Source organism: Mauremys reevesii, linkage group 2 (assembly GCF_016161935.1).
Source record: "Mauremys reevesii isolate NIE-2019 linkage group 2, ASM1616193v1, whole genome shotgun sequence".
Classification (NCBI taxonomy): domain Eukaryota; kingdom Metazoa; phylum Chordata; order Testudines; family Geoemydidae; genus Mauremys; species Mauremys reevesii.
In genome coordinates, this window is record NC_052624.1 from 223,180,756 (window position 1) to 223,205,417 (window position 24,662).

Genomic DNA, 24,662 nt, shown 5'->3' on the forward strand with positions numbered 1-24,662 from the left:
ATTCCTGGCTCTGCCAGTGACCTGCTGGGTGACCGTAGGCACGTCCCTGCTCAGTGCCTCAATTTGCACATGTGTAAAATGGGGATAATGATACTGACCTCATTAGTAAAGCACTTTGATATCTACAGATGAAAGCACCAGATAAGAGGCTGGTATTATCATGAAGAGTGGCAGGACTGGGCACTACGGTTGTGTCACTAAATCAAACTAAAATTCCAGTGTTGGCATAGTTTATTTTTAAAATATTCTGTGTTAGGATTATATCCATGTCCACATCAACTGTGTTTTGTAGATTGTGAGTTTGAAAATAGTATAGGCATATTGAATAATTAATTTTTAAGCAGAACCCTCTCAAAGAATTCAATGAAGGAGTTCTGCTTAAAAACTGATGGGACCATTTGGCCTATGTTTGACTACATGCAAACAAGAAAATTATCTCAATTGGCCCTGAATAATACAGCACCAAAATAAATGAACCGAGAAAATAAATAGAGCTTTTCAAAATAATTGCAGAGTTTGTCTTGTTTTCTTGCAGCAGTTACTATGAATATTTTCAATAATAAATAGTTCTAATGTTTATACGTTGTTACTCTGAATTTCTACTAAATTTGTTCTGTTCCCCATGCACTCAGTTTCTTAGAACTTCCAACTGAGGTGTAAACTAGATATGTTCAAGTAAATGCCAAAAAGAGTTAAAGATTAACCATCCAGTGCTTATGTGTGGGTACCTGAATAATAATGTAGCAGTTAAGGAAAGGTTGTAGTGTATTTATAACCAGTGAAAGGTGAAACATGCTGGAAAAAATGGTAAATGTCCCTCTGGAAGAAGAAGTCACTGTATCAAAACACAGGCTGGAAGATGCATACATACCATTATCCTACCAATGCCATGTCATGTTTGTTTAGTTTACAAGTCAAAATAAGTTTCATGTTACTTTCAGCATCAGCTGAGCCAGTGAAAGTCTATTTGTATGCTTTCTGATGTATGTGCCATCACCAATAATCAGCTAATAGGCACATTACAGAAACTGATTCATTATCTGTGATGATATACAATGAAAAAGATGATAACTTCATTTTCCCAAGTCAAGTTACAATACCAAAGCAAAAAACTTATTTTCTCCAGTAAATTAAGGAAAATTAAATAAAAATGATAAAAGGAATGCAAATCTCTGTCTCTCTCCCTGTACAGTATGCACTACACACATCCACATATGCAGATTAAGATACAGACAAATGCACACATACACAAAATGAAACATGATACCTGATAGCATATGCAAAATCCGTCCCAGTTTTACCAACAGCACATGCATAGCAGCAGGGCAGGGTAGTAAAGGCAATGAGGACTGGCTAACAGGCCTGCCAAAGCCTCATAGATCTGTTGACTGAGGGGCCTGGTGAAGATGCTGTGTTCCTCATATACTAGGAGTAATACTGTATCTTTTTTGGAAAAACAATAAGGTCCCCTTGGGGTACATATTTTCCGGCCCTCTGTGTTGTCAGGATGTTTCCTTGATAGGGTGACCATATGTCCCATTTTGGCTGGGACAGTCCCTTTTTTAAGCCCTGTCCCTGACATTGTGACTTTTTTTTGGCAAAACTGGGCATTTGTCCTGTTTGCTCTTGCCAAATGAGTTGGCAAGAGCAAACAGGACAAATGCCCAGTTTTGCAAAAAAGGTGGGGCGTGCCTCCCTAGGGAGGTATGGAAGAATGTTGGGGAGTGTGAGTGGCAACGTTCTGGGGAGGGGGACAGGAGCCTGGCCAGTCTGTCTCTGCTATGTTCTGCCCCCCAATCAGGGAGCAATGGGGTAACACGTGCTCACTCTGCAGCCCAATCAGAAGGCAGTGCAGTCAGGGCCCTAATTCAAACTCTTCTCTGTTTGGGCCATGGAGCTGCAACTTGTGGGACCCAGACCCTACTGGGCAACCCGGCTGGTAAGTGCCTGACTGGGTTCCGCAGCATCTGCTTGTGCTGGGGCACCAAGTGTGGCATGGTCCCCCGTCCCCGCCACAGCCTCCCAAGCAGTCCCCACAGCTCCCACCCCGGCCTCATATCCTCCCCACCCATCGTCCTTCGGGGCTTTCCAGGCCTCCTCCCAACTCTTCAGTCTGCCTCTAGTTGCCTGCGTCTGCCACATCCCAGGTGCCATTTAGGGAGGGCGGTGGGGGACATCTGCCCCACCTGAGTTTCGTACCGTTGACTGGGAGTGACCTCCTCCTGGTCCCCCATTGCTTGCTCCTCTCTCCCCTTCCCTCCCCTCTCCGGCCAGGAATCGCCTCCTTCAATAACAAAGTCTGAAATGGCCCTGCATCCCGGCCTTCCCCCACCTCCCCAGGGCTGCTCTCTGGAGTCTCCTTGATCCCACCCACTACCCGGAGCCTCCTTCCTGCCCCTCTGCTATCCCAAATCCCAAAGGGGCATCACACTGCTAACTGGATCATAGTCCAATAGCTTCATCTCCTGGCTCTGAGCCCAAAAGTATTCACACGCACACACTCAGATCCCAGCCCAACCCAGTCCTCTTCCCCCCACTCCCATCTCTTCAACTTGGCTCAATTGGGGGCAAGGAGGAACATCTGTGGGGGAGCAGGGGATGAGCAGCGATGCCAGGCGGCTTGGGCCAGCCCCGTGCATCCTGTTTTCAGGCTAGGGAAATATGGTCACCCTACCTGACCCTCCCACTGCTCTCCATGATGTATTTCCTTAGAGCAAGGACAGGATTCTAAGGATTCTTCCATTGTGATATTTTTCTGTGTATATACAGGCAAAGATTCTGTCATACTCCTCTTTAAATAGGGAGATACACTGAACCAAATTCATTACTGGTGTAACTACACTGCTTTCAATGCACTTATATAAAGGATGAATTTGGCCCATTATAATAAATTAATTTACAGGATACTAGATCCTGTGGATCAAATAAACGGGTGCAACTCCCATTTCAGTTATTGGTAGTTGCACAGTCTTATGCTGGGGATGAATATCACTTTTTTTACTTCCCAGAAGAGTGTCTGCCAGCTGGATCAAAAAGAATTTGCTCTGATTGTTTCAAGCCAGCAGTAATTCTTCTATATATTTTTCACAATATTCTGATGCAATTCACAGCACTCCAGCCCCAGACTAAGCAAGTATTTTACAGTGACTAAGAATGCTTTAAATCATATGTGATTTGAAGTCCCAAAGTGTCCAATATTAGAGTAAAAGACATACATATTATCAGTTATTGGGAATCTGGATAAACAAACCCATTAAGTATAATTCCCCAGCATACTACACTTTCAGCTTTCTCTAAGGCTAGCGACGAAACCTTTTCTTTTGTAAGCAGCACTGGAGCTAATGAGATAGGTGATACCAAAAATGTTACAGACTTTTCATATATGCCTTTATTATCTATTACATACAAAAATGTGACAATACAGCACAGGCCATATTCTGCCCTCCCAGACACACATACAGCTTGCATTGATTGAACTGATTTTCAACTGGAGCTGTACCTGCGTAACTGAGAGCTGAATCTGTTCCTACATAAGGACACTACATGTTACTGATAAAATATGAATAATGAAAGAGGGGATCTGACTGATTGACAGAGCCTCCAGCTGTTCAGGTATCAGGCATAACTTTGCAGACCGAAACTCGTTAGCCAATCTGCCACTTGAAAAGTCATTCTGCTTATCTAAGGAAAATAGTACAGGAATACATATTAAAGATCCCTATTCACTTGTTTAATTAGACTTTGGAGCATAGAAAACATGGAAGACAAATATATTCATCCCCAGGGTTCAGCACTAAGGTACCAACATGAATTTATGTCCATAGTCACCAGCTAATTTTTATGCCTGATGCTACAGGTGTACAATTCTAGACCTTCTGCTCCCTATACAGGTCTCTGCCACCTGAGCTAAAGGAGAATCCTTTTCAGTTCTAGGAGTGGTAGGACTTAAAGGTTCTGTAGATCAGTTGCTAGAGGATGACAGAATCTCATATACAGTCTATCAGTAGGGAGCACATACACATTAGCCAGTACATTACAGGATTGCAGATTAGAATACTAGTTTTTCACACCAGTACCCTATACCTTCCAGTGGCTCCCACTCACTATTGAGTTTAATTCAAAATCCTGGTCCTAATCTTTTAAGATTTTAATAGGCAATATCCTAATCTATCAATATCTTAGGATATTGCCTCTCCATATGTAAGCCTCCAAGACTGCTGCATGCAGTGTAAACCTATCAGAAGATGGAGGGAAGCAGTTTTTGTGTCAAGTCTGAAGATATGGAACACCATCCCAAAAGATGTATGCCTGTCTTCTGGGCTCAATGCAAAACTCACCCTTTTCACAAGAGTCTACTATGACAGACTCCCATCCCTCCCCCGTATTCACACCTTATACACTATTGTAATAATCTTTGTTCAAAATATGCCTTGAATATCTGAAACTCATAGTTTGCTGGTCACTATTGTCCTGATAAAGTATGTGTGGCAAAATTGTATGTGAAGTTATAAGATTCCCCTGTATGGTGTTATTAACACATGTTCCAAACCCCACAGCCCTGCCCAAACAGAGGTTGGCAAACCGGTCTGTCCTAAACAAAGAGATGCGTGCTCTGCTTAATTTTTGTGTAAACAGAATCATCAAGCAGGAAGGGAAGACAAAGGAAGTTTAAACAGGTGAAAAAAAAGCAGGGAACATCCTTCCACATACACTCTTTGTCTCCTGATATCTAGCTGGAAATGTTTTTCAAGAAGGGGGCTGAAACTATAAAAAGGAGGGACAAACACCCCAAGACAGCCCCCTCTCCCTCCCTGTCCATCACATTCACTGTACCTGAAGAGACAAAGGGAGCAATGGTTGGGCTTGGGGGAGGGGTCCTAATCTGAGAGTTTGGTCAGTAATGCTGCTGGGGCATGTGGTGAGAAACTTTGCTTGAATCTAATATAGTTTAAGATAGGCATTAGTGAGTGTTTTATCATTATTGTTCTTGTAACAATTTCTGACTTTTATGCCTCATTACTTGTACTCACTTAAAATCTATCTCTTTGTAGTTAGTAAACTGGCTTTTTGTTTTATCTAATCCGGGGTGTTCAAGTTGAAATGTTGGGTGACTCCACTTGGGGCTACAAGTTCCTTAAAGGAATAATAGACTCAGTATATCTGTACTGTCCAGGAGAGGTCTGGGGGAAAATCTGAGTCTGGGAGTGTATTGGGGTCACCCTGTGGTAAACTTTAAGGCTGGTAAGAGCCAAGGTGTGGTTGGCTGGCTAAAGCGCACAAACAGATATAGCTGGGAGTGACTAACACACTGGAGGCTGTTTGTGAGCAGCAAGCCATTGTAAAGGGTAACCCAGATTACGGGGCAGGGGTGACACAGCTACACATGAGCCTGGATTGTACCCTGGTATGTCACACTTAGAAGAAAAGCCCAGAGGAACAAAGAGAAAGGGAAGAAAATGGGCCATGTAGAAAGAAAGGAAAGGCAGGGGAGTGAGAAATGAAAAGAAGCAAATAAAATAATGAACATCTTTAAGTATAAGCAACCAAATACCAGGAGTATGAGAGCAAGCCCACTTTTGCCATTCTTATTTTACTGTATATATTGGTGCTTATACAGTTGCTACACAGGTTGAGGCACTTTATAAATGAGAGAGATAATTTAGATAATAGAACTTCAGTCCCTTTATCTTTCCCCGCATGTCCCTCACCAATCCTGCTGCTCTCCTCTCCTGCTCTTGAGCAAAGTGAGCCTTCCCTTTCACATTCAAAGCTCCCCTGTTCAGTGCCACAACTCCTCATGCCTGCCTCTAATCTAAAGCCAACCATCATCACGCCTTGTCTCCGCACACAAACTACTCTGAGAAACATGATGGTTCCTACCTGCCCCAGACTTGACCTCACAGTGCAGTAAGCTCACCTCCTCCCTGCTGGTCCTTATTCAGAGAGTCACACCATGACTGTGTGGTGGATGGAGGCACGCTATGTCAACAAAGTAGGCAGGCAAAGGAGGGGATCCCATCAGAGGAAAGGTCATACTGGAATTTGTTCCACCCTAGAGTCCTCTCTGAGCTCCAGCTCCCCATGGCCAGAAACTCAGCTAAGAACAGATATTCTGATCTATACAATGGTCCCACAGATACTAGCTGTCACTCAGGTGACATCCACCAGGCAATCTGATAGCTTCATTAGGGTTAGGATTTTCTTCTTCAGTTTGAATTAGTATAGACTATGGTGCCTCAAATCTGTAACTGGTTTTTGAAACTATCACTTGTAGATCTTAGTAGGCAACCAGCAACTGAAATCTGTAAGTTGTTTCTGCTTTCTGGCTACTGGTGGCTTTTCTGAGTGACTGAAAATAAAGCAAAGGTAAGTTTTTCGTATGGCAGCATTCTATAGGTCTGATCCAGAGCATACTGAAGTTAATAGAAAGTTTCCTGTTAACTTCAATGGGCCAAAACTTTTATCCACTAATAATGAGTTGATTTTCCATCTCCGTTTCCATGAAAGCAAAACAGGAACTGGTCAAGTGAAGCTGAGATCAGTTTCAGCTGATGAGTGATGGTCTTCACTTGTGCTTCCTTAGAAGTGTAAGTAGAAAATTTAAAATTAGTTACACTTTTTTTTATTTTGCCCTTTCAAGCCTTGTTTCTGCAGATAGTATGTTGGAAAAGCTGCCATACACAATCACATGTGCACACACACACACACACACAGTTGCAGAAAAAAAGCTGTGGAATATATTTGCTGTTATTTTCAACTACCAAATTATATATATATATATTTATAATTGGAGGTATACCAATCTCCTAGAACTGGAAGGGACCTTGAAAGGTCATCAAGTCCAGCCCTCTGCCTTCACTAGCAGGACCAATTTTTGCCCCAGATCCCTAGGTGGCCCCTCAAGGATTGAGCTCACAACCCTGGGTTTAGCAGGCCAATGCTCAAACCACTGAGCTATCCCTCCCCCCCTGCAAACTTGGTAACCAAGCTGAGCCTGATGAAATTTGAATTAAATTAATAAATACTTTTACAGTAATGTTATTAAAAACTCAAAACTCAAAAATTATAAAAAACCTCAACTTTTCCCAAGAGATACCACACAGTTACCACCATCATTCTACATGCAGAGAAACACTGGTAACTCAGATCTCTGTGTGATGACTGGCAAAATGGACAATGACCTTTTAAGAAAACTGTCCATGATGAAGACACATTTGCAGAGCCACCTTTCTGTTCACAATCAAGGACAACAGAAGTTTGTATTAAACTAAAATTATACGCTGCATTCTTGATTATATTTATTCAGGTAACAGACACAAAATACCCCAAAATGTGGCCAATATACTCAATCAGTAGTGTCCTGCTGGATTGGAACATTTATTTTTAATTTTAGAACAGTTCTTTTTCAGAATCAGCAGCATTAACAGCAACAGATTCGGTGTTTTGTGGTATGAGGAAAATGTCTAAAGGGTCCCAAACCTTCTGAATGGAGTACTGTAAATTGAGTGGTATCTAGACTAGCTAGGGCCAATATCATCAGAAATATTTCTTTATTAATGTGAGCAATTAGTCTTCACTACATAATCAACTTTGAATAAACTTGAGGAATTGCTGAATGTTCATACATAAATGTTTCTGGTACCTTTGGCCATCACCAACATCTATAAAATAAGTGATCAAAGATCTACAGGGTCAGGATCTGATTCTCATTAACACTAATGCTACTTTATACCACTCTAGCAGTGTAAAGGGTTTATAAATGGGTGTAAATATAATATACTCCTACTTTCCCTTTACTCTGCCAGAATGGTGTAACACAGCCCTAGTGTAAATGAGAATCAGGACCTCAGAGTTTGGGTTCTGTTTGGATTAGCACTGTAAAATCTGGAAGAGCAAAACTTTTATGTGAACATTTCAGAACGTCAAAAAAGTTATAGGTTGATGTAGGTTTTGGATGAAGGTTGTCAACACATGAGGTTTCTTATTTTATTCATTCCAAATCACATACATTATACAAATTTATTGTACCACATGTGGCTGGTTCCAAAGTCTTTAGACACATCATTGATACTTGAGTACAAGATGGGCCAGCTATTGGTTGTCATATACTGTTAGCCAATGTGGTTCTGAAGGAGAACATTTTAAAATCTTAAGATACATTTTATAATCATCTATGGGGGATTGTCATGGATTCATTAAGGCCATGTAGGTAGAGATGGATGTTTTATGAATGTAACCTGAATAAATACGCTGAAGGACATGTGACTTTAATTTGATACCAGTATCTTTATTCCCCAATTGAGAGGCATAGGGAGGCTCTAAAAATGCAGTTCTAATAACCTTATACCAACCATTCAATCCCAATCACTTTAGAAACAAACAAGAGCCTTCTCAAAATCAAAAATCTCTCAAAGTAATGTGATCTCTAAATCTCCGCCATTTTGGGCTTCAATCTTGTGGCCTCAAACTTTAGCCTGAATGTAATCTGAATATCACCATCTCTGTCCATCTCTCACTATTTAAAGTCTGTGAGAGATCGTTAGCTGGTGTAAATCAGCACAGCTCCCTTGACTTCAAAGCAGCTATGCCAATGTACACCAGCTGAGAATCTGTTTCTATTTTGTTATTGGATGTTTTAGTAAATGTAGAACTTTCCAATGCCAATGCTGGGTGGGAAATGAGGAGAACAGGATTCTTACTAACTGCATATTAAAAACCCTAGTGAAATGGAAACTAACTTACATTCTTGTTTTACTGTTTGATGTAATTATTTCAAGATAATTCAAGTTAAGTTGAAACATATGTAACATTAAGTGATAGACTACTGCCCTAAGAGAGTGCAGCATTTGGTCTCCTTAGTGATTGACTGACTCAGTTCTGCCATGGCCCTGATGATGTTGTTAACTTTATGGACTGCCACCACAATGAGACCTCTGAACTAGAAAAGGATGGTGGACTCAGTGTATTAAAGGTTAGGCCAGGGGTCGGCAACCGTTCAGAAGCGGTGTGCCGAGTCTTCATTTATTCACTCTAATTTAAGGTTTTGCGTGCCAGTAATACATTTTAACGTTTTTAGAAGGTCTCTTTCTATAGGTCAATAATATATAACTGAACTATGGTTGTATGTAAAGTAAATAAGGTTTCAGAATGTTTAAGAAGCTTCATTTACAATTAAATTAAAATGCAGAGCCCCCTGGACTGGTGGCCAGGACCCGGGCACTGTGAGTGCCACTGAAAATCAGCTCACGTGCCACCTTCAGCACCCGTGCCATAGGTTGCCTACCCCTGGGTTAGGCCAATCTGTAATACAAGTGAGTTCTCACAGTGATGTTATGCCTAACAGTTTTAATAATTGCTTAGAAATTTCCTTAGGTCTTTACGATTTGTGGCTTTATAGGTTAAGGGGTTGAATGGGATTATTCTTTGGCTATATATATTTACTGGATTTTTTTGCTTCAAACAATGTTTTTAGGATTAGAAATTTCTTCTCTGACAGTTTGTGGATCCTTGAAGGGACATGACAACTGGTTTGTGAAAAATACATACATAAACAACTCTGAAAATACCAAGTCAGTCAACAGGTAATTCTGATATAGGATATACAGCTACATGCATGGTTTAAATGGTAATATACGGCTTTTGATATATGGTTCTTCAAACATTTTTGATATCACAATAATCACAAATGCAAAGATAGTGTGTCATAGAAACCTGAAATATCTACTGTTTATAGCCTTACAATTTTCCTAGGTAGGGAAATTGATGTGTAATGGATACCAATAAAAGCTGAAAATTAATGTGACTGCTTATTATATTTTTCTGCTAAGGCAACAGTGCTAGTGATCCTGTAGGAGTTTAGCAACCTAAAAAAAAAAAACCTGTTAATACTTCAGACAGAGCTGCATTTTAGGTTTGTGCCTTATGAGGAGAAAGCCACTATTGCTGTTTTGTTACGGTTTCCCTGAAAATAGCCTAAACTAATCTTTAAAACTTCCAAAATGTCTGCATGGACGAAGTACTTTGAAAAGTAATTCCAAGACAATGGCTGGGAGTTCTGTTAGGGGAAGTCTGAGCCTGCCATACAATCAAAGGGGCAACATTGTCACATGTTCATTAGCTTCAAAAAATTTGCATTATTTCTAACACTCAAAGAGTATCAAATGTGGTTGATATTGATGCTATGTGAGAGCACAAATTTGACCTAGCTATGCCATCACAGCTTTGAAAAATGACCCTTTTTCCTACTTGAGGGTAGATGCATAGTTAAGTATGTCTTCAGAAAATATTTATATATGTATATATAAATAAATATTTAACATATAAAGCAAAAATCCTACTGCCAGCCAGCATACACAAAAAAGCCAGGGTAAGCAATAAAAAGTGCTTGTTTTTTAAAAAGTCAAATTGCAATCACAGCATTTTAAGTAATGCTATACAAATTGCTATATACTGTAGGTTGCATTTCTGAGCCTGAACAGTACTAAAAGTTGCAACTAGGGGCAAATATAAAGACACTTGTTTAGAATGCAAAGGCTTAGTCAGTATTATAAACAATATGGCAATCTGCATAACATTACATATAATGCTTTGTAATGTGATTTTGACTTCACATATTGATTTCCAACATTCCACAGGCTTGACTATAGCCTTATTAATTTCAATTTTTATAAAAAGGAAAGAAAAATGTTGAGAAAACATCTATTAAATACACTGATAGAGTTAATGGAGATTAATGCATAGCTATGACATTAAATCCATACAATCAGATGTTCACCTTATTGTGTGTTAACCCTGTTTAAAAAAATATTACAGGCAAGGCTGATGGCACAGCCTATTGTTAAAGTTGCCTGACATGTCCAATTATAAGACCTTGCTTTCAGTTGCTTATTACTTGGCTAAACTTAAATCTTGTGGATTGACATTTTACATGCCAGGTGCATACCTCAGCTGATTTTTTGGGGGCAAATTTTAGCCAGCATAGTTCAGCTGTTTTCAGGCTGCTACATGTGACTTGACTGAGCAGTCATCATCCACACAGAACAACTAAGCATGCTCCCTCCAGAGGTGAAGCCAGACTTCTGGCATTTCCTAACTTTTGCATGCTTGCCTTTGCAATTGTAATAACATTCTTTTAATGTAGTTTTTGTATGTGTAATAATAGAATAGATTTTAACACAGAGAGTTTATATTCTTTTTCAAATAGATGCAATTTACATGGTGAATCTTAATATATCACCTATCCAGTTTGTAATTACATGCTTATTTAAAGTCCCATCACACCTAAATGCTTAAAGTTAAGCAGATACTTAAATCCCACTAAAGCCAATGGGACATAAGCACACAAGTAAGTGCTTTCTTGACTAGGGATGGGCTTAAACATGTGTTCAAGTTCTTTCCTACACTGACTTAGAGCCTCAGACACCAATACTTCTTTAACTGAAATTTCTCTAAATGAACCTTCCTCAAAGAATGCCATGCAGCTATTTTTTGCCCTTAAAAAAATCAGAGTAAAATTCTCAGTTTTACATATATTTATCTTATCAAAATAAAAAGTTTAGTGTTTCATATAAACAATGTATGATGGGCAAAGTAATGATACCTAATTCATTATTACAAGTGAAAAGCTGACTTTGTAATTCACATTAAAATGAGTGTGTTGGTCTTATTTTACCACTCAGTAAAATCTTACAAATAAATTAACACTCATGTACAGTGGAATCCTGGGACAGTTCCACTGGTTTGAAAGAGTCTGTTCTAAACATAGAGACTATCTCTGGAAGTTTACACTCATCAAGTGTAGAAGAGGAATGACAGGCATTTTGTACAAGCTTTTAATAAATATCTTGGCATCTATGATGCTAGATTTCAAGTATATAAGACAACACAGGAAAGCTATGAATAAGGTTACACTCATGTCTCAGAGTTTATCTACCAACACAAACTACATGAGGTTTGATCTCACAGGAGTCATATACTGAAAAACCTGAAGAAGTGGTAAGATCACATGGAAAACTGCATGAAAGACCCGGGTGTTAATTATTCGTTAAATCTTTGTTTTGAAATGTCCCTAACAAGATGGTAAATATGTTGTGAAACTAACAAAAAGTGCTGCTCACTCACACCTGTATAAGCTTCAAGCATTGCCATCCTCACTCCTAACCTTTACTCACAACCACCAGACAGTCAAGTGCATCTAAACTTGACCTCATCAACACTCTGGATTCTGTGAAATAGACACCAAAATGATCATCAACAATATGATTCTGCAAATTGCCCCTTTAATGTTTCAAGTCTGCATGTTGCAGTAATCTAACCTTTGTCTGTGGGTTTTAAAACAGTGGTTTATATTATAGCACTTGTGAAATCCTGAGCACTATGAATATCTCTATAAATCAATGTCAAAAGTTTCTCTTAACTGTGACATGCTGTTCCAAAGCGAGTGATTCACACTATGTCCTATACTGTGTTCGTCTACTTCATCTGAGGCATGCACAAAGAAAGTTCAGCTTATCATGGGAATGTTTGCATTGTGATACTGAGCATGATCATTGCTGTACAGTGCCTGCATTAAAAATGAGGCATTTTATGTGTGATACTAAAGTTTCCCCCTATATTCAGAAAAGAGTATGACTGGTAATTGTGCAGTGCTGTGTGGGCCCCGCTGGCAAATGTGATCCTTTTACTGATGACCACTGGGTCTCTCAGTTGCTCCGTTGTGATTATAATCCCAGCCTGCAGATGTTCTATGAGTAGGAATGGATGGGCTGCAGTATGCCTATGTTCAGAGATAACCGTTTGTATTGAGCACTAGAGCAGAGCATAGATAAGATAGGTATAAGGTGGTAATGAGCAACAATATTTACACTAGATACCATGGCGCTGAGCACCATACAAATGCTGAAAATGGTTTACAATCTATCACAATATATATATGTGTTACCTTGGATACAAGGCTTGCTCTATATGCAGCTAACTGCTTCAAATATTCCTTCTTAGCAGCTTCAGTTTTCTTTTTGTATACCTATAAAACAACAAAGATCATTAGTAAAAGAATCTGTTTCTATATTCCAATTCATATAATCACTCTGTTTCATGGATTTTCAGAACATCCTTCTAATTAAACAAGTTTCTCCAGGTTTTTTAGGAGAGAAAGAGTAAGTAAAACACCAAGCATTTTCAAAAATATTGCTCACAGTAAACGAGCTCCTTTGCCTACAGAGCGATCCTGATATGTCTGACTGAACTGAGGACTTTCCTATTGGCATGACAGCTTCAATTGTCAAAGGGATGTTAAATTCGGGGTATCGTTCCAAACTGGACCAGTGGGGGGTGCTCTTCATTGTGGCTCCCATCTGGCAGACCAGCTGAACTTCTCTGGGAAATAGGAGAGTGGGTGGGTCCAGGACTGCTGAGTTGGGAAGAAAAAAGGAAGAAGTGAGATGCAGAGGACAGGGGTGTTGGGGAGATATCAGTGCCTTTCAGCATGACTGGGAGACTTTTTTCAATTATTAGGTAAACTGTTGGACAGTCAGAGAAGCCCAGTCCAAAGGAGGTCAGAGGCAAATCAAGGCTCAGGCGAACTCTGTGCAGAAAGGAGAAATTAAGGAGCCATGAAAAGAAGTTAGTGTAAATCACTGTTTCAATCTTGCGCTTGCAAAGTTCTTCTGAGCTCGTCAAGAGAGTGTACCTTTTCTTGTACATTTCTCTCAACCCACTGGTCTGCCTACAGCGTAACTAACACAACCAAGTATGCTCCACACAACAGCTTAAAGATGTTATACGATTCAGTTCATATTTCCCCAGACTTCAGAACTGAAGGTTATTTGCAGGGATTGGCAGGATACCCAACCAAAATGATAATTGGAGCATTAAAAATATAGATAGATACTTGGGAAGCTCGGCACCTGTACAGGGGGTGCACAACCCTCCCAGCTATGAAGGCAAGCCCCATACAGGCTAATTTCTTGCCAATGTACATACTGGGGATGGGTTCTGAGACAATCTAAAAGAGACCTGCACTGTTACTAAACCTGCACCCAGTCTGATTAGTTGGGCTATGCACTCAAAGTGCATGGATGGCAAAAACAACTTAAAACAACTTTGAGATGTCCTCATAAATTCTGCAGGTGAGAAGTACACACACATTTCCTTTGCAGTAAGGTAAACTTTATGAAACTTTAAATTGATCTCTTTTGATCCTCTTATTTTACAGTAAAGCCAGAGCATTCTCATAATGGAGAATACCTGGAAGCTGCAAACTGTACATACTCCGGACAATACAATTCCAAAATACAAAATCAGAGCAACAGTACTGGGCCGGAAGGATCTGTTGCTACATCATTTATAGAAAGAATATTCTTGTGAAATGTCTTTTATTTCAGTGAAGCTTTGCTTTCAGAGAAAGAACAATTCTCTGATCTAGGTTGAGAAAACTCAGAGGTTGCCTAAAGGATTAAAGATTTTGCTTCCCAGGGAAGCATAAAATCATAATGGAAAAAGAAGAGTCCTAGGATACCAAAATTGTCAATATCTAGACAGAGAGAAAAAAGATTGTTTTTAGCTGTGCAACTGTGTGTGTGCACTCTTGTAATTTTTTCAGATTAGGATAAATATATGGTATATGCTGAGCTCATCTTGTTTTTCAATGAACTGGTAACAAGTTGCTTTTTTAATTTGTGATTGTTTGCAGTTATAGGGCAAATGTATTGTTTTTTTCAGAATTAGTTGACAATCTGTTCCCAGCTGCTAAAATGAATTAGCACGACCTACAGAACAAAGACAAATTCAAATTATACTGTACATTTGAATACAGCTGCATCATTTTGCTATCCAGATTTTAAAACCACAAATGAGCACAATAACATCACATACACAGAGTCAAGATCTTTAAAAGATCATGTAGGGTTTTTCTGAGGTACACTCTACTACACGCGGTGCGCGCGCGCGGCGGGTGAGTGTTGAGTTTTCTTCTTCGTTCTGATCTGATCTGTATCGATTCGCGCGACTCTCCGAGAAGTCGAACTAACTCGAACCTACTCCCACGGCAGGAGGAGAGAGAGCAGGAGCGAGAGAGCCGAGTTCGGTCGGGTCGCGTCTGGTCTGACGGTAGTGTTCGAACTAGGGTAGTTCAATCAGAGCGCTATATTTTCGTAGCTGAATTTGCGTACCCTAGTTCGACCCCCATTCTTAGTGTAGACCAGGCCTGATACTGCAGTCCTGCTTCAGTTGATCAGAAGTCTTATTTAGCATTATATGAATATCAAAATTTTATGCAGTGTAGTTGTAGCCATGTTGGTCCCAGGATATTAGAACGACAAGATGGGTGAGCTAATATCTTTTTTTGGACCAACTTCTGTCCATATAGAGCCAACTTCTGAGCCACAGAGCTTTTCTCCTTTCCCAGATCTGAAGAAGAGCTCAAAAGCTTCTCTCTCTCACCAACAGAAGTTGGTCCAATAAAAGATATCACCTCACCCACCTTGTCTCTCTAATATCAAAATTTTAAGCAGGCCGACTGTGCATTTATAGTCAAAGCATATGGAAAAGGTTCTCAAAGAGATGGATTTTCCCCTCCCCCTTTCCAAATTGTGGTATACATCAAACAAACTCATTTTATAGCATAAACCTAACAAGAGTTCTGTAAGTCTTGTACCCAAACATCACTACTGCATATGCACTTAATTATATAGTCTTCATTTAATTATTTCCCAACTATCCAGCAATAGTATTCAGCATTAACCATATACATCATTATTCATATCTACTTTTCTTAGGCATTCTCCCAACCTGGTAATAGCAGTATAAATACAGATTAGCACTATTTTGTTGTAAACTGACCCTGATATACGATGTCACTATGAGTGCTGTGGCACACAATCCTTTGTATGTTATTCAGAGGCAGATTTACATGGTTGGGTTTCTCACTCTCTTTTTCTGTATCTTTCTCAGCGGTTTTTGGGGGAAATCCCATGCCAGCTGCTTTGCATGTAGTGCAGTTTTATGGGGCAAGGGGTATTTGTTATGGTTCTTGGGCATGATAGCTTGGGCTCTTACTATTTTTTTTTTTTGGTCTTCTTCAAGAATCCTAATATTTAGGCTATTTTTAGGGGGTGGGTGATCCTGACGGTTGCAGTTCAGAGCAACCGCACCAGTATTTCCTCTCGGTGCTCCTGCCAAGGGCACCCTCTCTCAGGCTTCTGGCTCGCCAGCTGTTGCCTTTCTTGGGCGGAGACCCACTTCTCATTCCCTTCTGACCAGGGTATTTCCAGGCACAGTTCCCTGCCTTCATTATATTAGCCTCTGCAAAAGGCAGTCTGTCCGAGCAGGCTGGCTTGCTTGCCCTTCAGAGATGGCTAACAGCGTGAGTGCCCATAGTTATACTTACTGCACAGCCAATTTTGTTCTTAATGTAAAAGCAGTAGAGAGAAAACATATTTAAAACAATGAAAGAACCTACACGCATGCTAATAAGCTTACCAGAGATCACCCTAACCCTAATGTGGGCTCTGGCTAGAGCAGTCCTTCAGCACCTGACCCAAGGAAACCTCTTTGTGATTTCAAGTTCATCCCAACTTCAGCTCGGAACAAGCACAGTCTTATGGGGCCTCAGTAGGCCTAGTTCTTCCAATCCTTTGAGGACTGGGGCCCTCTGTGGACCAGGTGTCCTGCCCATTTGGTGGATCAGCAAGAAGGCCCTGAGTCTATTTAAAACCAGACTAATTATCCAAAAATCCTTTCTTTGTCCATTGGTCCCTGGATAATTCAGTTTGAATTTGTATATGTGAGCCTCTCCAGGGAGATGGCTTTAAAGGCTGATTACCAGAGAAATTAGAGTAGCCTCTCCCCACTACTAGAGAAGTTACATACAATAACACATACACAATTATGTTTTTAATACAATGGATCCCAAATGTATTAATCCTAATTCAATACAGTTTAATTTAAATCAAAAGTTTATTTTAATTTCATAAGGTCTGTTCAGCATATTGTGGGATATTGTCAGTCTGCCCTACTGACACTGGCTGTTGAAATATTGATTGCTGATAGCTGCAGCACAGGAAGGGTTGGGGTGGACAGGTAGGCTGGGAGTTGGCTGGTATCATTAGTAATGATAAGATTTAGTATGTAGGACATTTTTCTAGTTGAGAACGTAGATGACACTGGTAGCTGGGGCCAACACATAGCCCTGGGTTTTGGCCTGGGCTCGTAGATGGAATTTAAGCAGATGGGGAGACTAGGTGGGTGGCACTAGCAGTTCTAGCGGTATGTGCAACAGGTATAAGCAAGCCAAGGGCCCTTCCCATTCTGTTTTGGCAGCTGTCACAACTTCTAGCCCTCAAGATTAAATACATAGTTGTAATAATTTAATAGACTTGATGCCTTACAGACATTTTAAATAGGCAAAAGGCTGTCATCATTCAAGTGTACCTGTGACAATGGTTTAAACTGTTTTGTGCATCACAGTTAAGATAGTGAGGAATCCTGAAACACAGAAATACAATTAAAAATTGTCCTCAGTCTGAGAAGATTTCTGTTCTTTTGTTTAAGAGCAACAAACATTGTAGCTTAGTTATAACCTTATGTTGCCAAGAGTTACTTTTAATTTTAACACTTCCAAAACCACTTATGAGGCTTATGTTCCTCCCTAAAATGAATAAGTAGCTTGGATGGCAGCACATTTTTATAGAACCTGGCCATTTCCAACTTGTTTTTTTAATTAATGTGATAATTAAATATAAATTGACTGGGTGAAACCCAGTTCGGACAGCTTCCTACTTCTGCTCCTATTTCTGCTTCCTATTTCTGCTCCTGACTTTCCTATTTCTGCTCCTGGCTTAAGTAGGACCAGTGGGACAATCTGCCACTCTTGGGACTCTCCCAATTGGACCTCAAGAGCAGATCCTCACACTGAGCTGGGCCTTTGTGGGTCCCAAGTAAGCAATTGTCAGCAGGCTGCCAGGTGGAGGGTTGGAGTGCAGTGGCTTCCATGAACCCAGCTATCCGAGGTTTGAGAGCCATGGGTCATGACATCATCCTCCCACACCCAGGGGTTGCATAAAAAAATTATGGGACTTCAGAATATGGATTGGGGCCCTGTGGGTCAGAGCTAGCTCTTTAGGACAAGGTGTTGGCCTTCACATTTCTGGTTCCAGGGCGGCAGGTCAAGTAAAGTTTAACTGGGAGAAGAATAGGGCCTACTGGAACTGTTGTTGCTTTAGGATGCTGGCCCCACACAGTTACTCAAGATTCTTGTGATCGGTAAACACTTGGACCAGACGATGGGTCCTTCCAAGTAGTGCTGCCACTCTTCGAAGGCAGTCTGAATTGCCAGGACCTCCTTGTCAAATATCTCGTATTTGCTCAAATATCACTCAGCAGGAGTAAACTTCCTTGTGAGGTAGACGATGGGGTGCAGTATTTGTTCGGGTCCGTGCCTTTGGGAGAGGACTGCCATGATCACTGTACTAAAGGCATTGGCAGAATTTTGACAGGAGAGTGACCTGCTCTCACCAGGGAATGAGGGGATCATGAAGGGTCAGTCAGTAGATGCCAAGGATCAGTGGAAAATTGCAGGGAATGGATCACATTGAATTGTATTATTTCTCTGTGACCCCGAATAATGGGCTCCATGGAGACAGCCTCTTCCACAATTGGAACTGAAGACAGCAGGAAGCTGTCAACAGTTTCAATCGTGTTGGGCATGGCTTTGTGCTGCAGGGGCACCTGTAGGGCCCGAGATGTAGAGGCATCCAAAAACTTGTCTACTGCTCTCGAATTGATGAGGACCTATTGGAGGGGAATCCGTCAGGGCTTCCCCAGGATACATAGATGGATAGGAATCTGCCAATGAGAAGCCCCTGAATGGGGCTCTGGTGCTTCTCAGAGAGGACTAGGGTGTGGGGAACTTCTCTTCTTTCAAGGCTGAGGCTCCGTGCCTGGACTGGTTTGTTTCCCCAAGGCCCTTGGTGTTTGTACTGGGCTGGCCAAGATGGCATGGCCAGGTTCACTGCAGTAGAAGCACAGGTGGTGCTGATGGTGCTATTCCTTTTCTTCAGATGTGAGGCACTGACAAGCTAGATTGGCTTGCCTGGGTTCGGTGGGCAATACAGAAAGTGAGTTCATGGTACGCAGGTAGGGTGAGCTGCAGGGGACCTCTTTTCTCCTCTCTTCGTTCTCAGAGCTGATTATTTATGTGGATGGTGAGGTCCAAGAGGACATCTAGTCTGGTAAACATCTACATGGGCCAATTTGTCTTTGATTTCTTCCCACAAGCCCCACTGGAACTGCTAAATCTGCACTGATTCGTTCAACTCTGTATCTATTGTAAGGCGGTGGAAGTGCGCTGCATAGGAGGCCACGGTGCCTTGCCCATGCTGGAGTCTCCTCAGGATAGCCTCAGCCATTCAAGCTCAGCGTGGCTCACTGAACATGGCTGACATCGTTTGGAGAAAGAAATCCCAGTGTGACACCACTGGGATATGGCCTTCCAGCACTTGGGAGGCCTGGTCTAACATGTCTCCTATCAGCAGGCTCATTACCACGGCCACCTTGGCCCAGGCAAAAGCACAGATTTTGGGATGCATTAGAAACAGAAGGTGGCCCTGGTTCATGAAACCCCAGAACCACCAGTGGTTCCTGTCAAACCATTTGGGCCAGGGTATTGCAAGGCCCCTATTCAGGGTAAGGTTCTGCAGGCTGTGTTGGCAGCATGGTGTTCTTGCTCGTGAGCTGCTTCACTTACTCTTTCAGTTGCTGGTTGTCCAAGGTCAGCTCTGCAACTTGGGCCTGCAGTGCTTCATTAACCACCTAGAGTCAGGGCTCCATTCGGGCGAGTTCAATGCTTCTGGTGGCTGTGATGGTGCTGCTAGGTCCATCTTTCTCTCACTGAACTCAGTCCCACAGGATATTGTGGTCCAAACAAGCTACTTCAGCTGGATCATGGGTGGCCAGACTTAGAAGTCAGAGCCAAAGTCCACAGGATACAAACTGTAGATAGAACTGCAAATTGGTAACCAGAGTCAGAATACCAGCAGTCAGAGGCAGAAGACAAACTGGAGGTCAGAAACCACAAAGTCAGATGCCAGGAGTCATGCTGGGATGGGATGCCAGGAAGTCAAGCCAGGGGTGCAGGACCAGGAAGCACAAGGCATGCAGTCCAGAGCAGGGTGGAGTCCAGTTGTTCACACAGCTTCCTGTTCCTGTTGCTGGCTTAAGTAGGGCCAGCTGGTCAATCAGACTGAAGGAGTGGAACTTCATGCTGGGGTCCAGGCTTCATGGGTTTCAGGTAAGCAGTTGTCAGCAGGCTGCCAGGTGGCTGACATAAGGCTGCTCCCAGGAACTTTGTAGGGCCAGGTTCTTAGTTTATTTTTTATTTATATTTCTAAAATGTGCCTAGTAAGAGATCTTCAGGTGCATGTACATTATTTCATAAGGCACTCAAAACTGGAAAAGACATTCCCCAAAGTAAACAAACAACCAGCCTTCCCAGTACCTTTAGGCAAGAGAGGTAAGATTTGAACTATGCTACAGGGGGAAGTGAATGTCAGAGTCCAGGGCTGTCCACTGACAATGTCCTGGTACCAGATCAGAGCTTTTGAGGATTATGCCCCCTTCCCTCTATCCATGCCTCCCCATCTCCCCCCGAAGCTGGGCCAGGAGCGGGTCTGCAGCTCGGGGGGACATGGACTGGAGTAAGGGGGCACCCCACAGTTTGGGGAACTCTGACTTAAAGGCACCAGGTCTCTCCATATATATCACCATGAGAATCAAATCCAGCAAGATGCTTTTAGAAGCTTTGAGACAACTCCCTAGTTTTGAACAGCTGAGGCTGGTGGAAGGATGTCCACAGATGCTACCATTATGGGCAAGGGTGGGGTTGATATTCCCAGGAGAGAGACTGATGTCTGGAATTTGTTTCTCATTTTGGTTTGACAAAGTTTATGCTAACCCAGGGCTTGGACCCAGGGTCCCAGGAGTCAGCTGAAAGTAGCCCACACTTCCATTGGACAACTTCCTTAGTCTTCTCTATCCCAACAATCTCCAGTCCACTCTACTGAAAACAGAAACCATGCCCACACCTTTGCAAACAGCAGCAGCTCAGGTCACTATTAACCCATTCCGTTCTGATCACCAGTCTGCAAACACACTGTCAGAAAGCCTCCTGGGTTAGTCAATGGAGAGTGAACTGAGCAAGGCTTTTGCAAAGTAAGGTGGTAACATGCAGAGCGGCCAGTAGTTTTTCCACAGTGCACCATGATCCTAGGGCTAGAACAGGCACATTTCAGGTGTGTGGGGGGGCACTAGGGACCATGGGACATGGTTACTTGCACAATGCAGTGTGGACACCAGAACCCTAGGTCCGAGCACTGTTTAGAAAAGTGTTAACACAGGGTTAAAATACAATATAGACACTGAAGCCCAGGGTTCCCTAACATGGGTCAGCAGACTCAAGTCTCACTAGCCCGGGGCTTACACTGCAGTGCAGACATACCCTGAGTGAGCAAATGAACAGTACATTCTGTCCAAATCTGCTGGGAGATTGGACAGACTTTGGCCTATAAGATTGAGGGCAATTCCTGGTACATTCAGTGTGTGTGTGCATAGGACCTGTTATTGTTTTATGTATATTTTCTCTGTAATGTTTTTATCCTAAGAATAAATGTATTTTATGTTCTAAAGGCTGGTTGGTACCTAGTGTTCACTGTTGTAACCTCTGAAGAAAGGTTAACCACAGAGGCTGAACCCTGGTCAGATCTGCTGGGGAAATCACAATGAAGTACAGAGGGACTGCAAGCCTAAACCCCTGGTCTGGAGTGACAGAGATGTGGGTTTCCCCTAAGAGAGGTGATGGCTAGGAAGGAAGCCTGAAAACTATGACAGACGCATTCCATACATCTAAACAAAGAAATAAGTGCTATCTGTGAAAGTCGTAATTCTAGGAGCAATGGCACCATCTCAGAGTTCTTTGAGTGATGGATGAAGTGATGTTACCCATGGAAGTACCTTTTCCAGAGATTTTTCCAGAAACTTCTCCACTTTCTGGAAAAATACTACTGTGCTGCTGTCAGAGTTGAATCCAACCTCCAAATCTCCATCCCCGGCACAGCTGAATGGGTTCCCTCATGCTCAGAGAAAGCTGAAAGTTTGCCAAAGCAGGAGGCCAGTGTCCAGTTGTAATCCTTTTATTTTGCATAAGAAGCAGCACCCAGAACTCTATGAATTCCACTAAAATGTAGCAAATCCCACATGCATCCAACGAAGTGGGTATTCACCCACGAAAGCTCATGCTCCAATACGTCTCTTAGTCTATAAGGTGCCACAGGACTCTTTGCTGCTTTTACAGATCCAGACTAACACGGCTACCCCTCTGATACTAAAATGTAGCTGTCATATAAACAATCCACAGAACTGGTTAATGGATAGTGAAGTATGCCACCATCTGACGTTTAATCTAGGTACAAACTGCAACTGAGAGAGGCCCTGGGCTAGCACTCCAGCTCAGCAGTCTTTTAGATGACATAGTATGAAAATAACACTGATGATCTATTAGAAGCTTGGAGAAAAGAATTCAGTCTTTCTGGCATGCAATGTTAAGGTCACAGGCCAAATTCAGCTCTAGTATTAACCAGGTTCAACTCAATTGATTTCGCTGGAGCTGGAGCCACTTATGCCAGGGCTGAATTTGACCTCATGAGCTTGGAATTTATAGGGTGAGGTTTGGGTTTTTTTAGATCAAAAGCACGTTTTGGATAACACCCGCGCCAACAAACACAAACATTAAATGTGTGATTTACGTGGTAATTACTTGTACTCAGCTGTACTCCGCAAAACTGGATCTAAACCCAAATGGACTACAATTAGTGTGATTAAGTCTGGCTGAGTACACAAATGATTTAGTGCCTGACTCCCATGGACTTTTAGTCTAGAGAATGGAGGGTGGGGGAAGGATGAGGAAGAAATCTTGATTATTATTTATAGTGCAGTAGCACTTAGAAGCCTAGGTTCCATTGGGCAGGGCATACTACAGACATATAACAAGAAACAATCCCGGCCCCACAGGTATATGTAGGATTTATTTAGTAGTTGTGTCTGTGGTTTGCACCACTTGGACATTTGAAATTCACCCCTGGAGTGGAGGGCTACCCTCTCCACCACTTTAACACTCCAGTGACGCTGCAGAAAAGAAAAGGCTGTCAAGGCAGGCTGGAAGAAAGGCCAGTAGATCCATGAATATACTGACTAAGTGGCCTTATCACCCTGTATAGAAAGTGTGCAGCAGTTACTATTCTGAGGTACGTGGCTTGGGGGTGAATTCAATCTTCCCAGTCCCAGGCTGGAAATCCTGTTTACCCTGGCAGCTTTGTGTGAGAGGGATGGGTTTGATCTGCAAGAAATTTTGTAAAAAAATGAACTGCGAAGTTGAGGTCTGATACTGCCCCCTTCTGAAGTTAGTAACAAAACTATGCACCTCAATGGGAGCAAGATCTGGCCCTTGCAGAAACTATTAGACTGCTTAATCACATGTAGCATTTTGATACCTTAACAACATACATATATATATTTTATTGACCTACTTGTGTTCCAGTTCATTAAGCCCAGCTGTTCTCAGAGGAGGAGAAAAAGAGCAGAAAGCAATGGGAAGAGGGATCCAACCGACTAAAACAAACTGGAATAGTTGTTTTAAATGCCTCATGTGTTTATCTAGCACTTTCAAGGGAAAAAAAGCAGTTTTATTACAGAAATTTGCCAGTAAAACATGAGTTTCACTAACAGAAAAGGGGTAAAACTAATGACAAAAGCCTCTTTGCTGTTATAAATAGGGAGGATGGAGGAAGCAGTTTAAGCTCTACTGATAGCAAATGGAGGAAAACACTCCCTCTTTCTTATCAGCCATTCAACATCTCAACAGTGAGGTAGTTTTTATTGTGGCAGTTTCTGAATATATTTTGTTTTCTAATTCACAATGGCAGAATATACAAACAGATTTGTCTGTACTTCCTATTCTCGTTTACACAATAAAGTAAATAAAAAGATTAAATCCCTCAATAATTGTATGCTACCCATAAATCTGAGGATATATTTCAATAATGTTTGTGGTCTTCTTCAAAGTGTTTTATATTTATCCTTTGGAGATGGCTTTATAAATGCATTGCGAGTTTTAAAAGTAGAGGTTTCTAAAAGGGAATTTTAGTGCGTGACATCAAAGCAGAGGAGAAAAAAACAACTCAACTCAGTACTCTCTTTCTCACTGCATATGGTAGAGGCTTTACTTCATAAGCAACTAAATAACAAATAAACTGTGAATAAATGTTTTGAAAATGTAACTGTGTATTCTCACTTGAAAATCTGCACTCAATTTATACTATTTCAACAACTATATAAGGCCCTAGCAGAAAAATACCATGTATGCTCTAAAATGCTAGAGGCAGACCCTTAGCTGGTGCAAATTGTCATAGCTTCATTGAAGTCAGTGGAGCCATGGCAATTTACCTTACCTGAGGATTTGCCCTACAATTTTAAAGACACAAAGGGGGTTAGGTGTCCAATTCCAATTGAAAGTCAATGGGAGTTGGGTTCCTAACGCCTCTTTGTTCCCCCCCACCCTCAGATTGCATATATTACATATATATGATCAGATTATCATAGAATTCAAGATCAGAAGG

At 41.6% G+C, this 24,662-nt stretch overlaps 1 protein-coding gene across 7 annotated transcripts in view; it reads right to left on the bottom strand.

The window, feature by feature from the left end:
• Positions 1-24,662, bottom strand: part of TOX (thymocyte selection associated high mobility group box) — a 275,138-nt gene that overhangs the window by 19,217 nt on the left and 231,259 nt on the right. For all 7 annotated transcript variants that reach the window (XM_039528068.1, XM_039528069.1, XM_039528074.1 and 4 more), the window contains one exon: positions 12,941-13,021. In XM_039528068.1, the coding sequence (XP_039384002.1) occupies positions 12,941-13,021 (81 nt within the window). The remainder of the gene's footprint in view (positions 1-12,940; positions 13,022-24,662) is intronic.